Source organism: Hemitrygon akajei, unplaced genomic scaffold, assembly GCF_048418815.1.
Source record: "Hemitrygon akajei unplaced genomic scaffold, sHemAka1.3 Scf000042, whole genome shotgun sequence".
Classification (NCBI taxonomy): Eukaryota; Metazoa; Chordata; class Chondrichthyes; order Myliobatiformes; family Dasyatidae; genus Hemitrygon; species Hemitrygon akajei.
Window position 1 is genome coordinate 613,623 of NW_027331928.1, and position 14,680 is coordinate 628,302.

The 14,680-nt window shown below is 50.4% G+C and overlaps 1 protein-coding gene across 2 annotated transcripts; it reads left to right on the top strand.

The window, feature by feature from the left end:
• Positions 1-1,309: 1,309 nt before the first annotated feature.
• LOC140720421 (oxidized low-density lipoprotein receptor 1-like) lies at positions 1,310-13,033 on the top strand. 2 transcript variants are annotated; one of them, XM_073035274.1, is made up of 6 exons: positions 1,310-1,380; positions 3,391-3,504; positions 5,265-5,480; positions 8,114-8,256; positions 10,879-10,943; positions 12,133-13,033. In XM_073035274.1, the coding sequence occupies exons 1-6, from the start codon at positions 1,314-1,316 to the stop codon at positions 12,320-12,322; spliced, it is 795 nt and encodes a 264-aa protein (XP_072891375.1). In that variant the 5' UTR covers positions 1,310-1,313; the 3' UTR covers positions 12,323-13,033. The 2 variants fall into 2 exon arrangements, with proteins under 2 accessions (XP_072891375.1, XP_072891376.1); XM_073035275.1 differs by having other exon boundaries at positions 12,138-12,260.
• The last annotated feature ends 1,647 nt before the right edge of the window (positions 13,034-14,680 follow it).

Genomic DNA, 14,680 nt, shown 5'->3' on the forward strand with positions numbered 1-14,680 from the left:
AGATGGGGGGGGGGGGGAGAATATGAGGAGAGAGTTGAGTGGCCCGGCGCTCTACTCACTGGAATCCAAAGAGAGGAGATTTTGTGGAAAGATATAAAATTATTTAAGAGATAGATAACATAGTTGTTCCACTGGGAGCTGAGACGAGAACAAATTGACGATACCTCCATTTTCTCCTAACGAATGGTAGGGAAAGGGAAGAGTGAGGGAACGATGGAGAAGGAGTTCGAGAGAGAGAGAGAGAGAGAGAGAAGAGAGAGAGAGAGAGAGAGAGAGGAGAGAGAGAGAGAGAGGAGAGAGAGAGATGAGAGAGAGAGAGAGAGAGAGAGAGAGGAGAGAGAGAGAGGAGAGAGAGAGAGAGAGAGAGAGAGAGAATGCAATGGAATAAAGAATGTGGGTGAGAGTCCGCCACTGGACGAGGAAGGCGAAGAAACTAGTGGATGGAACGAGTTTCGAGAGAAAGAGTTTTATTTCACTCGGAGGAGGATGTGGGCTCACTCACTCGGTGTGTGTTCGGGCTTTGACCTGGAGTCGTGGCTTCTCACGGACTGAAAGCCTGGAGCCCCGGCGATGAGGAGGAACAGACCAACGCCCAAACCAGGAACCAACGATGGATGCATATCTCCCGGGAAATACAGGCTCTGTATGAGTGACACAAATCCTTCGGACATTCCCTCCTGCCCTCAATATCTTCTCCCTTCCTTCCATTCCTTTTCTCTTTCTCCTCCTATTTATCTTCCTCACCACATCCTTCGTCTATATTCCTTTCCTCCATCCCTCCCCACGGTTCTCTTTTCACTCTCTGAAGCGCTCCCTCTCCTCCACTCTCCCTCCTGTCATTCCGGCTCTCCCTCTCCCTTTCATTTTCCCGTTCAACGCCGCTTTTCTCCCTCTTTCCTCATCTTCACCCTCTATTCTCTACACCCCTCCTCCCTACTCCTGTTTCCCCCCAATTCCATCACGCTTACCTTCCATCTCTCTCCACACTCTTCCCCTTTTCTCTGCACCTCGACCCTCTGTACACTCACGCTCACCGCTTCTCCGCTGATCCCTAATCTTCCCCTCCCAACCCTCCATCTCTTTCTCCCCACTGTCAATATTCTCCCAACACCCGCCACTCTAATCTCTCTCAGCTACGCACTCCCATTTCCTCATTCTCCGTCCTCTCCGCACTTCCTCTCCCTGCTCTCGGTTCCTTTCTTTATCAGCTGTCCACCTGGTGTTTGCTGGTGTCGGTTTGACCGCCTTCTCATCACGGGTTTCCTCTGAAAACGGTCGTTCTCAGCTCAGAGACGCAGACAGTCCTGAATAAGATGTACGAGGACAAGACTTACGTGAATGTGAAGTTCGCAAAAACGGATCCACAGTCTCCTTCCAACGGTGAGTGTGTCAGAAAAACCAGTAGAGAGACCTCCATTATGGGTGATCCCGGGTGTGTGTGATCTGACGGGTGGAGGGAGCCTCACTGACTCTCACTGTTCTGTCCCCAGCTGAACCTAATGTATCGTACGCTGGACTTAATCTCAGGACCCTCTCTGTTCCCCGGGTCCGGACAGGTGGAGGTCAGTTTTATCTCTGTCAGTTAGACTCTGTTTAGATGATGTGTTCCTTCCTGTCGGACATCTCAGTAGAAACGCACAATTGACCCTAACGATTAGTCAGAGGGAACCCACGAACCCATCACGTTCACTGTTCTGACCCCAGCTGAACGGTGGGAGAGGGGATGAGGAGGGAGCTTTTGGAGGTTTGCCGAGTATCCTGTACTCCGGGTTGGGGAGTTGGGACAGCGCTGGGGAGGGGCGGTATAGTGGGAGCGCTATGGAATAGGATGAAGAGAGAGTGTTGTGGAGGGGTCGATGAATAGAGAATGCCATCGGCAGGGCAGGGTGGAGGTTGTACCGTGGGAGGGGTGTTGAGCAGATGGTTCTGAGAAAGGAGCGCTGTGGGGATGAGCAGAAAGTAGGAAACACCGAGCGAGGACTGATGAGGATAGAGGACAGTGGGGGGGTGCTGTATAAAATTTTAACCTCACTGTACACTTTCTTACCCCATTATCTATTGCCGCTTTCCCTCTCCGCCTCCACCTTCCATCCTATCCCCGCTCCCTCTTTCTCCTACAATCTCAATAACCCTCTCCCTCTTTCCTTCTCTCTCGTCCCTCTCTCTCTTTCATCCTCTCTCCCCACTTTCTCACACCTTCTCTCCCTCTTTTTCCCTTCTCTCTGGGATTTCACTTTACTCCTTCTTGCCTCCCTCCATCTCTCAACCCATCTCTCCCCTCTCTTTCACTTACCTCCCTCTTTCTCGCCACCGTCCCCTTCATTCTCTCACTCTCTCACTGCCCAAATGCTCTACCGCCCGCCATCACACCTCCCCTCTCCCGCTCTTCCTCTCTTCCTCTTCCCGTGCCCTCTTACCCTTTCTGTCCGCACACCACCCCTTGCTTTTTCTAACCCTCTCTCTCTCTCTCTCTCTCTCTCTCTCTCACTCACTCTGTCTCTCAATGTTCATCCCCTCTCGATGAGCCCCCAATTTCCACTCTTCCCCTACTCCACACACTGTCAGACGGGAATTAGGGTGGGGATGATGAGGCGAACTTTAGTGAAAGGGGTTTCGGGTATTTGTCTCATAGGGACAAACACCTTCCAAGGAAGGTGCCACCGGTACAGAAGAGAGGGTTTCAATTCAATGTGAGTTGCATTGCAATCGAACCATGCATGAACACCCATCAATACAGTCAAACGAGTCTGCGTTACTGCAGGACCCAGATGCCAAACACAAAACCAACGGTCACACAACGGCACAAAACCCTCAAAGATAACAAGCAAATGCAAAATATCAGTAAAATACATTCAAGCAATATGTTTCTATTTCATATATTATTACATATGTCTCTCAGACTGAGGGGAGAGTTGATACAGGTCTATATCATGACGAGAGACAGAGATAGACCAGGCAACCGGGGCATTACACCCCCAGAGAGAAATGTCTAATACCATGGAGTGGAAGGGCAGAGGGAGTATCTTTTGAGGAGAGGTGAGGGGCAAGGTTTTGTTTACACAATGAGCATGGGTGACTGGAATGTGCTTCCAGGAGTGGTGGTGGAGGCAAATTGATAGAGGCGTTTAATCGGCTCTTTGTCATGCACCTGTATGTACAGGGACTGGAGGGAAATGAACATTGTGTCGGTAAAACCGATTTTGGTGTAGAATTTAACTGGTATAGCAAACAAATTTGGGTCGAAAGGTCTATCTGTTATGTGATTTCCGCTCACGGCTCTGCATGAGGAAAATAGAGTGATTTGAACTCAGAAGTTGGGAATAGCAGGGGTGGGGTAGATCAGGAAATTTGACAATGGATTGACAAAGACAAGGAACGATTTTTCCACAGACGGTATGGGCAGTGAACGACCCACAAGGAGAGACCGATCAGACCCAAGCATATGGCTAACCTGCCTTTTAACAGCGGCCCTCATTATCACGGGTATCTGCTGGAGGATTCATGGTGAGTTCCACACCGGTCGGAACGACCAAACCGCAGATGATAAAAATGGCCACTGTAACAGCGACACGTTCCCAACTTTTCCCAGAAACACCCTTTATGGTGACATCAACACACCCCTCACTGTGGTACTGACGGGTACTGACAGCATGACCACTACTCACCCCTCACCGTGACACCGACACAACCCCCACCAACACATCCCTCAACATGATACCGACATATCCCTCAACCTGATGCCAACACAGAACCTAATATAATAACGTTTCACTGACACGCCTCTTGAAGTGGCACCGACACGACCCTCACTTGGACACAGACATGTTCATCAACCAACTCATCACTTATCATGACAGCAAAAGCCACTCCTGCTTAACACCGATATAACACTCACCGTCGCAAAGAAACATCCCTCACGTGACACCGACAAGCCCCTCCGAAAGTCACCCACTCAGTCCTCACCCTAACAACAACACTAAACTTACAGTGACACCGACACACCCACCGTGACCACTACAGGTCATTCCCCGTGACACAGACACACCCCTCACCGTGACATCGACATTTTTCCACTGTCACACCGGACAGACACCGGACACTATAACACCGACGAGACTCTCACTGTAACACCGTGAAACCTCGCACTTTGACCCCGACATATCTGTCACCGTGACATAGAGATACATCGCGATGTGACCCAGTGCAGCTCTCACATGGACCCAGAAAAGTATATGTATATGTGTGCGCATGCGCTGACGTGCATGCTGCCTGTTGCAGCCGCTCCGACTAGTTTTCTAACTTTTCTTACTTACGTTATTTGTTTTTACTTTCACACTAACACGTCAAAGCTGCACCCTCTCTAACATGCTGGTGGAGAGAGTTTTATTCTGGTTTTTAGCTCTGGAATTTTTTTTTACCCAATTTCCCTCAGGATCAATAAAGTATGTCCGTCTAACTGTAAACACTTATCACAATGACAGCTAGACATCTTTCACTGAAACACCGGCTCGCTGTGACAGAGAATCAACTGTCACCGCGATACTGACGCAGCCCCCATCGTGTCACCAACAAAAACCTCACTGGTAACCTGATATAACCCTCAGCGTGCCCCAGACACGTAGCTCAATCTGGCGCCGACGCCCCTTAATGTGTCACCACCCTCAGTATAACACCTTCACCGAAGCACTGACACACCACTCTCCGTGAGCCGCTCAGTAGCTTCACGCTGACACAACGTAAACGGCAAACATCCTTCACCATCTCAGATCACCTCTGAACGAAACTACAAACTTCCTTGGGAAGACCAGCACCCACACATTATACAGATACACCACACACTGTAACACTACAAGACCGCTCACTGTAAAATGTCCCTCACTCTGACATTTCCCTCGCCGTGACGTCGAGATAAACTTCATTGTGACCCGGCACACCTCTCTCCGGGGCACAGAAATACCTATCACAGTGACACCGACAGTGACACGTCCCTCACAGCAACTCGGACATGTCCCACGCTGAGACAGTGAAGTGTTCATCACCAGGATACTGACACAGACCCCACTGTAACAACAACAAAATCTTCACGAGGGCATTGATAAGCCCTCAAGGTGGTGCCGACGCCTCTCACTCTGCCACCAGCACATACTTCACTGTGACACCCTTCACCGTGACACTGACACAACACTCTCTGTGACCCGTTCGGTAGCGTGACGCTGACTCACGTGTCACTGTAAATGCTAAACATCCATCACCATCTCTCTCAGTATCACAGATTCGTCACTGTAATATCACCTCCGACCGAAATTGCCATGGGTTAAACTCGACCGTTGAATCCAAGCTTTCAGCGCTCAACTCTAATCTATCCCACCTTAAACGAATGCACAGCGAACTCCGACACCGGTTCAAGGAGATGGAAACGAAGTACAGATATGTCAACCAAGCCAAGGCTCAAATCTGTGAATTGTTGACGAGCAGAAGAGGTGAGGCATCATCCCCCTTATTTACCCGCTCCTCATCACAGGGCAGGCATGGAGAGAGGAAGCGTCACTCTGTGCTTGACATCGGGACTGTGTGATGAGAAGGTATGGAGGATCATTCACTCTGTGTTTGACCCGGTGAGTGTGTGATGGGGCTACGTGGATGAGGTTTAAATCTATCACTGAATCCAGGAGAGTGTGGTGGGACGTTGTGGAGGTGGATTCACTCTGTGTCTGACCACGGGATTGTGAGTGAGGCATTACAGCTTCACTCTATGTTTCACACCGGGAGTGTCTGATGGGACAGTTTGGATCGAGCTTCACTCTGTGTCTGGCAGAGGGATTGTGTGATGGGACAGTGCTCAGAGAGATTCACCCCATGTCTGACCCCTGATGTGTGTTATAGCACCGTGGAGAGAGAGTTACACTCTGAATCCGGGAGTGTGTGACGGGACGGTGCAGCGGGGGCTTCACTCTGTCTGATCCCTGGAGTGTTTGATGGGATGGTGTGGAGGGAGATTCACTCTGTGTCTGACCCCGGGAGTGTGCGATGGAACGGTGTGGAGGTAGATTCACTCTGTGTCTGACCCCGGGAGTGTGTGATGGGACGGTGTGGAGGGAGATTCACTCTGTGTCTGACCCCAGGTGTGTGTGATGGGACGGTGTGGAGGGAGATTCACTCTGTGTCTGACCCCGGGTGTGTGTGATGGGACCGTGCCGTGTGGAGGGAGATTCACTCTGTGTCTGACCCCAGGTGTGTGTGATGGGGAGGTGTGGAGGGAGATTCACCATGTGTATGACCCCGGGAGTGTGTGAAAGGACGATGTGGAGGCAGCTTCACTTTGTGTCTGATCTTGGGAGTGTGTAATGGGATGGTGTGGAGGGTTATTCACTCAGTGTCTGTCCGCAAAATCTTGTGAATTGACAATGAGCTGCTTGCCGTCTGAACCCATGTGGGTGTGACGGGGTCGTGGAGAGAGACAGAGCTTCACTCTGTGTCTGACCCCGGGTGTGCATGATGCAACAGTGTAAGAGAGTTTTACTCTGTGTTTGTCCCTGGAATCTGTGATGGGACAGTGTTGAAGGAGATTCCCTCAGTGTCTGGCAACGGGTTGCGTGATTGGAAATTGCGGTGGGAATGAGTGACGGGACGCTGTGGGTTGAAAATCTATTTCTGTTTGTCCCTCAGCAAGGGAGTTTTGATACTGACTCCTGAAATTTGTGATGGGACGGTGTTCAAGGAGCTACAACTTCCATGTGACGAGTCCCGCGACTGTGTAATGGGGTGCCGTGGCGGGAGATTCAGTTTGAGTCCGATACCAGGAGAATGTTATGGGACGGTGTGAACCATCTTAAATTTTAGTCTGCCTACGGGAGTGCATAATAAGAGGGTGTGGAGAGGTTTGTATCTGACTACGGGAACGTATAAAATTGCAATTTAGAGGGAGATTCACTCTGCGTCTGACCCCGGGAGTGTGTGATGGGACGGTGTGGAGGGAACGTCACTCTGTGTCTGACCCCGAGAATGTGTGATGGACGGTGTGGAGGGAGATTCACTCTGTGTCTGACCCGGGAGTGTGTGATGGGACGGTGTGGAGGGAGATTCACTCTGTGTCTGACCCCGAGAATGTGTTATGGGACGGTGTAGAGTGAGCTTCACTCTGTGTCTGTCCGCAACAGCGTGTAATTTGACAGTGAGCAGCGTGCAGTCTGAACCCATAAGTGTGTGATGGCGCCGTGGAGAGAGAGAGCGCCTCAGTCTGTGTCTGCCCCGGGTGTGTAGGATGTAACAGTGTAAGGGAGTTTCACTCAGTTTTTGACCCTGGATTCTGTGATAGGACATTGTTAAAGGAGACTTCCTCAGTCTGGCAACGGGTTGCGTGATTGGTAATTGCGGAGGAAGCCAAATCCTGTGTCTCACCCCGGGACTGTGTGACGGGGAGGTGTGGATAGAAATTCTATTTGTGTCTGTGATAGGATGGCTGGAAGGAGCTTGTAACTAACTCTTGAAGATTGAGATGGAACGGTGTTGAGGGAACTTCAACTTGTGGCGGTCCCGCGAGTCTGTAATGGTGTGTCATAGAGGGTGATTCAATTTGAGTCTGACACAAGGAGAGTGTAATGGGACAGTACGAACGAACTTCATTTTGAGTCTGACCACGGGAATGCGTGATAGGAGGGTGTGAGGGAGCTTCACTCTGTGTCTGACACCGGGAGTGTGTGATGGGACGGTGTGGAGGGAGATTCACTCTGTGTCTGACCCCGGGAGTGTGTGATGGGACGGTGCGGAGGGAGCTTCACTCTGTGTCTAACCCCGGGAGTCTGTGATGGGACGGTGTGGAGGGAGCTTCACTCTGTGTCTGACCCCGGGAGTGTGTGACGGGACGGTGTGGAGGGAGCTTCACTCTGTGTCTGACTCAGGGAGTGTGTGATGCCACGGTGTGGAGGGAGTTTCACTCTGTGTAAGACACCGGTAGTATGTGATGGGACGGTGTGGAGGGAGCTTCACTCTGTGTCTGACACCGGAAGTGTGTGATGGGACGGTGTGGAGGGAGATTCACTCTGTGTCTGACACCGGAAGTGTGTGATGGGACGGTGTGGAGGGAGACTGATTTTACCTTATTCCTGCTTTTCAGAGGAAAATTGTTCCAAGGTTTTGGTCAGATATGGAGATCGTTGTTACTTTTTCTCCACCTTTGAGACATCTTACGATGGAGCTAGGGAATTTTGTTCAATCATTGATTCAAGTCTCCTGAAAATCAATTCAGAGGATGAAGCGGTAAGTGTCACACCACGAGAAAGACCTTAAGACCCTCGTGTCTGTTAAACGCCTCTCCACGACCAGCGCTGCGAGAATGTTCCAATCGCACACCAGTCTCTGTGAAATCAACACTTGTCAAACTCATCTCCCTGGAACACACCCCTTCTCACCTTAATTCATGATTCTGTTATTAGATATTGCTACACTGAGGGTACAATACCCTCTGTCTTGTCTATCTGTGTCTCTCGTGATAAGATAAACAACTGTCAGGTGTTCCCTCAAACTCCCCAGCTCCAGAGAGCAGAAACCAAAGAGTTCCGTCCTGTGCTTAGAGATTTTACTCTCTAATCCAGGCAGCGTCCCAGTGAAGACATTCTGTATCTCTCCAAAGACCCCGACACTCACCCTGTAACCATAAGACCATAAGACATAGGAGTAGAAGTCGGCCATTCGGCCCATCGACTCTGGCCCGCCATTTCATCATGAGCTGCTCCAATCTCCCATTTAGTCCCATTACCCCCCTTCTCACCATAACCTTTGATGCCCTGGCTGCTCAGATACCTATCAATCTCTGCCTTAAATGGAGCCAATGACTTGGCCTCCACTGCCGCACGTGGCAACAAATTCCATAGATTCACCACTCTCTGGCTAAAAAAAAAAATAAAAATCGCATCTTTGTTCGGAATGAGCGCCCTTCAATCCTCAAGTCATGCCTTCTCGTACTAGACTCCCCCACCATGGGAAACAACTTTGCCACATCCACTCTGTCCATGCCTTTTAACATTCGAAATCTTTCTATGAGGTTCCCCCTCTTTTTTCTAAACTCCAAGAGGTACAGTCCAAAAGCGGTTAAACCTTCCTCATGTGTTAACCCTATGATTCCCGGAATCATTCTAGTGAATCTTTTCGGAACGCTCTCCAACGCCAGCACATCTGTAAATAAGGAGCCCAAAACAGCACAGTACTCCAAGTGAGATCTTACCAGTGCCTTACAGAGCCTCAACATCACATCCCTGCTTTTATAATGTATTTCTCCGGATATGAATGCCAAAATTTCATTCGCTTTCTTAACCACCGACTCAACGGAGGTTAACCGTAAGGGTGTCCTGCACGAGGACTCCCAAGTACCGTAGTATCTCAGAACTTTCAATTTTCTCCTCATTTAAATAAAAAGCTGCCGGTTTATTTCTTCTACCTTAGTGCGTGACTATACACTTTCCAACATTGTAGTTCATTTGCTACTTCTTTGCCCATTCCCCCAAACTATCCAAGTCTCGCTGCAGACTCTCTGTTTCCTGAGCACTACCGGCCCCTCCACCTATCTTTGTATCATCAGTAAATGTAGCCATAAGGCCATCTATTCCATAATCCAAATCCTTGACATACAGCGTAGAAAGAAGCGGCCCCATCACGGACGCCTGTGTAACACCACGGTTAACCGGCATCCAATCAGAATGGGATCCCTTTATTACCACTCTCTGTTTCCTGCCAATCGGCCAACGCTCGATCCACGTGTGTAACTTTCCCGTAATTCCAGGGGCTCTTATCTTTTTCAGCTGCATCAATTGCGGCACCTGGTCAAAGTCTTTCTGACAATCGAAATGCACAACGTCCACTGCATCTCCTTTGTCTAGACTACTTGTAATTTCCTCAAAACATTGAAATAGGTTTGAGAAGACATATTCACACGGCTCCCACGTTTACCAGAATGATAAAAATAGTGGAGGTCCCGGTTTATCGACCATCACACGACCCTGAGTTAAGGAACAGATTGAAGCTTCCTCCATACCTTCCCATCAGACACTCCCGGGGTCAGACACAGAGTGAATCTCCCTCCACACCGTCCCATCACACACTCCCGGGGTCAGACACAGAGTGAATCTCCCTCCGCACCGTCCCATCACACACTCCCGGGATCAGACACAGAGTGAATCTCCCTCCACACCGTCCCATCACACACTCCCGGGGTCAGGCACAGAGTGAATCTCCCTCCACACCGTCCCATCACACACTCCCGCGGTCAGGCACAGAGTGAATCTCCCTCCAAACCGTCCCATCACACACTCCCGGGGTCAGACACAGAGTGAATCTCCCTCCACACCGTCCCATCACAAAATCCCGGGGTCAGACACAGAGTGAATCACCCTCCGCACCGTCCCATCACATCCTCCCGGGGTCAGACACAGAGTGAATCTCCCTCCACACCGTCCCATCGCACACTTCCGGGATCAGACACTGGGTGATTTTCCCTCCACACAGTCCCATCGCACATCCCCCTGGTCAGACACAGTGTGAATGTCCCTTCAGCGAGTCCCAACACACACTCCCGGGGTCAGACTCGAAGTGAGTCTCCTCCACACCTTCCTACCACATATTTCCAGGATCAGACACACCGCCGTATCACACACTCATGTCGTCAGACACAGAGACCTCCCTCCATACGGTCTCATCAAACACGACTGGGGTCAGACACTGAGTGAGGCTCCCTCCACACCTTGCCATGTCATTCTCCTGGGGTGCGACAGAGAATTAAGATCCTTCCACACCATCCCTTCACACTCTTCAGGGGTCAGATATACAGTGACGCTCCTTAAATTTTACTCGAATTCAATCATTAATGATAGCTCTTTAATTTCACAGAATTTTGTTAACAAAGCTGTCCACGACCAAGGCAGTTCATATTGGATTGGAAAATGCGAAGACGGGTGAGATTTGGGATCTTGCAAGTTTCTGAGAAGAGAGCTGTCGTGGGATTGATATTGGCTGCGAAAAGGGAGTGGGCAGTGGGATTAGTTTGGGACGGACACGGGTTGCTAGAGGGAGTGGGAATTGCTATTAGTTTGTGGACTGACAAGAGCTGTGGGAAGAGTATGGAGAATCGGGGCATTTTGGAGACTGAGAAGGTTCTGCGGGGAGGGTGTGGGCATTGGAATTTGTTTGGGGACGGGCTGTTGGTAGAGAGGTTATCGGTGAATTAATTTGGGGACTGACGTGGACTGTGGGAACTGATTGGGAAGTGGGAGTGTTTTGGTGATTGTCACAGATCTGCAGGGAGACGTTTGGGCGGTGGGATCATTTTGTGGACGAGTACGGTCTGTGGGTAAAGTATGGGAAGTACGGGGATTCTTGAGACAGACACGGAGCCGTGGGGTGCGGGTGGAGCTGTGGGGTTATTTTGGGATCTGACACAGGTTCTGGGAGAGACCAAGGCAGTGGTAGTACTTTGGGGACTGTCGCAAATCTGTGGATGGGTATATTGTCAGTGGGATTAGTTTGGACATTGACAGAGGTCTGTGGGAAGAGGGTGGGAAGTGCGAGTGTTTTGGTTTCTTGGTCTCGAACAAGAAGGCTTGACAGTGCGATTATTCCCGGGACTAGTACGGGGCTGTGGGGAGTGAGTGGGAAGTGCGAGTGTTTTGGGGACCGACAGTCCTCTGCAGAGAGAGTGGGGCAGTGTGTGTACTTTGGACTGACACTGATCTTTGGGGTGACAGTGGGAAGGCAGGGTATTTTGGGATATACAACAGGCCTGTGTGGAGAAAGTGAAGCAGTGGGAATATTTTGGAGATTGACATTGTGCCTTGGGGTATTTTTAGCCTGTGGGGATCAGTTGGGGCACTGGGATTATTCTGGGTTCTGACACCGGTCTGTGGGTAGAGGGTGGGACATGGTATTAATTCCGGGACTGACACAGGGTGGCATGGAGCGTGGGGGTCACTGTGAGTAATCTGGATACTGGCTCAGGGCTGTGCTGGGAAAGTGGGATAGTGGGAGATTTTGAAGTCTGCCACAGGTCAATGGTGAGGGAGTGTGTCTGTGATTTAGGGGACTGACACAGGGCTGTCTGCTGGAGGTGCGTTGTCCCTTTTGAACTTGTTTACCCCTCCTTGTCAGGAAAGTGGCCTCAAATGTCGTGTACAAGAAGATCGCTGGGAAGCCTGAATGCGGTAAATGTAAATCCAGTCAGGATCATAGATGCAAAAATGATCAGCACCGTTTCATCTGTGAGAAGTCTCCACCTTTGTGCCCGGATATTCCTGCAAAGATCCGGGATCTCTGTCAACAGGCCGTGGAGCCGACTTGAATCAAATGACAACACCTTATTTCTCTATCTCTCTCTCCGAATCTCACTAACCCATTCTCTCTTCCCCTCGCCCCTACCCTATTCTCCTCCCTCCTTCTATCGCTGCTTTACTCGCCATCTCGCCTTCTCTTTACCCTCATTCCAAACTCTCTCTCTCATCCTCATCCCCTTCTACCTCACCTATTACAACCCTATTTTCCTTCCTCTCTCTTTCTTGCCTCCCTCTCCTCCAACTCTTCTCTCTTCTCTTCACACTCTCTCCCCCGATTCTCTACATCCTCTCTGCCCCTCTCTTCCCATCCCACTCTTTCATTTATCTAAACCCACTCCATCTCCCTTTTCTCTTTCCAGCTAATCTCACCTCAATCATGTCACTGATGTTCTCGATACCCCAGCCCTGGGGAAATAGAGCGCACGCATTCGCCTTATCTCTCTCCCTCGTGGTTTTATACACCTCTGTAAGTTCACCGAATCAAGCCTAAAAATTCCCGTCCTTGCTTCATAAATCCATCCCTTGTATCCCGGCAGCATCCTCGAAAGTCTCTCGCTGCAGTTTTTCCAGCTCAGCGGCATATTTCCCTTAGCAGGGCGACCAGATCTGAACACCGTGCTCCAAATCTGGCCTGACCTACGTCTTGTACAATTGCAACGTGACCTGAGACTCCCGTACTCAGTGTCCTGACTGATGAAGCCCAGCGCGTCAAATGTCCTGTCCAGCTGCATCGCATGATTTCTGCCGGATTCACAGTCTGTTTTATTATCTGTGACTTATACCACCTGGGATTTGGTCTTTTAAAGGATCAGCAGGGAGCAAATTTATAAAATGTATATAAAATCCAAAAAGCTAATAAATGCCGCAAAAATGTGGAGGTGTTACTGATGCGTTCAAGAATATGCTGGTGGGGGAGGGGAAGAAGGTGTTCCTGGGTCATTCATATTGCGGGCTGCTGTGCCTCATTCCCGATGGTAGAAATGAACAGGGAGCCTGTCCCCGGGTGTGCGGTCTCAGTGATGGATGCAGCTTCTCCATCTTGAGTCCGCCCCGCTCTGCCGCCTCTGGCGACATCGTGCGTTGCAGCTCCACACTAGGCGGCGATGCAACAAGTCAATGAAAGACCAAATCTTATCAAACTCCTGACCTTGCAATCCCGTCACGAGAGGGTTATGGACGGTTGGGATGTTGATGAAGTCAATTGCTGAAACTTAGACTGGAAATAGACCAGACGACACTAACGAAACCAAAGGTAAATTCGCAGGCTGCAGGACGGGAAATGGATCTCCTACGGTTGAGCACAGAGTGTTCGGCACGAGGCCTTTAACCGCAGACATTTCGTGAAAGTGTATTACAGGGCAATAATTGGCAGTCTGAGGCTTAAAGGGTATCCAGACTCCGGCGAAGGGCCGTGCCGAAACTGGGATGCCTGTACCACTTCAGTCGGGAGCATGATACTTTAGTGTTTGCATGAATGTGTTGGACCGAGGATAGATCCACTGATATGCTGACATCCTTGTCGTGAACCTCCTTTCAAACATCTCTAATGTAAGCTCATCTGGCTGGATTATGTAAGAGGCCAAACCAGCTTACAATATCCCAAATAAGACATCACAGGTGCCTTAAAATAAAATACTTCCTCTGGAAATCAATGCTAGCCTTGTATTTGCCTTCCACACCACCGACTCCTCAGACAATCCAGACTGTTGCTCGACAGAGGATTTCAGTGCCCTCCCAGGTACATCATCGGAACCCGATGCCTTGCGAGGGTTCACCCACCTGAAGGATCATTCCTACATCTGTCTTCGAGACAGAGGTCACAGAAGAGAAGGGGGCGAGCAGAGCCGAACAAGGCGCCCCTCTCCTATCTCTTGTTCAACTGCAACGTGACTTCCCAACTCGTGTACTTACTCAAACACCACGAGTCCACCGTGTCCTCCCTCCACTTCACCCTTATTGATTTACGTCAACCATCCGTCCTCTAAAATCCTCCCCGTCTCCGTGACTGTCTCCATCTTCTGCACAACCCCGCGGTCCAATAGCCCAGTCCCCTCCATTCACCTCTTGCCCGTCTCCATGTTCCCCTCACTGTTCCACACTTAGCCAGTCTCTGTCAACACCAGCAGTCCCTGCACCCTTCCTTGTCTTCCTTCCTCCCCTACGATCCACTTCGTCGTCGACCCTCCCTCCGAGTCGACCATCCTCGTCACCGTCAGCCACGACTTCCCTTACAGCCCTCCCCGTCTCCGCCACCGCCATCTTCTTCTAAACATCCTGTCTCCATCAACCCTCTCTCCGCTACACTCCGTGGAGTCTCCGTTATATCCTCCTTCCCCAACTCCACTCCCCGTCTCCCTGACCCGCTC

Excerpts from the sequence above, each read along its gene's own strand:
- LOC140720421 (XM_073035274.1), top strand. The coding sequence starts at position 1,314 with ATGTACGAGGACAAGACTTACGTGAATGTGAAGTTCGCAAAAACGGAT. Across the intron at positions 5,481-8,113 it reads ATTGTTGACGAGCAGAAGAG|AGGAAAATTGTTCCAAGGTT; the intron begins GTGAGGCATCAT and ends CCTGCTTTTCAG. Across the intron at positions 10,944-12,132 it reads ATTGGAAAATGCGAAGACGG|GAAAGTGGCCTCAAATGTCG; the intron begins GTGAGATTTGGG and ends CCTCCTTGTCAG.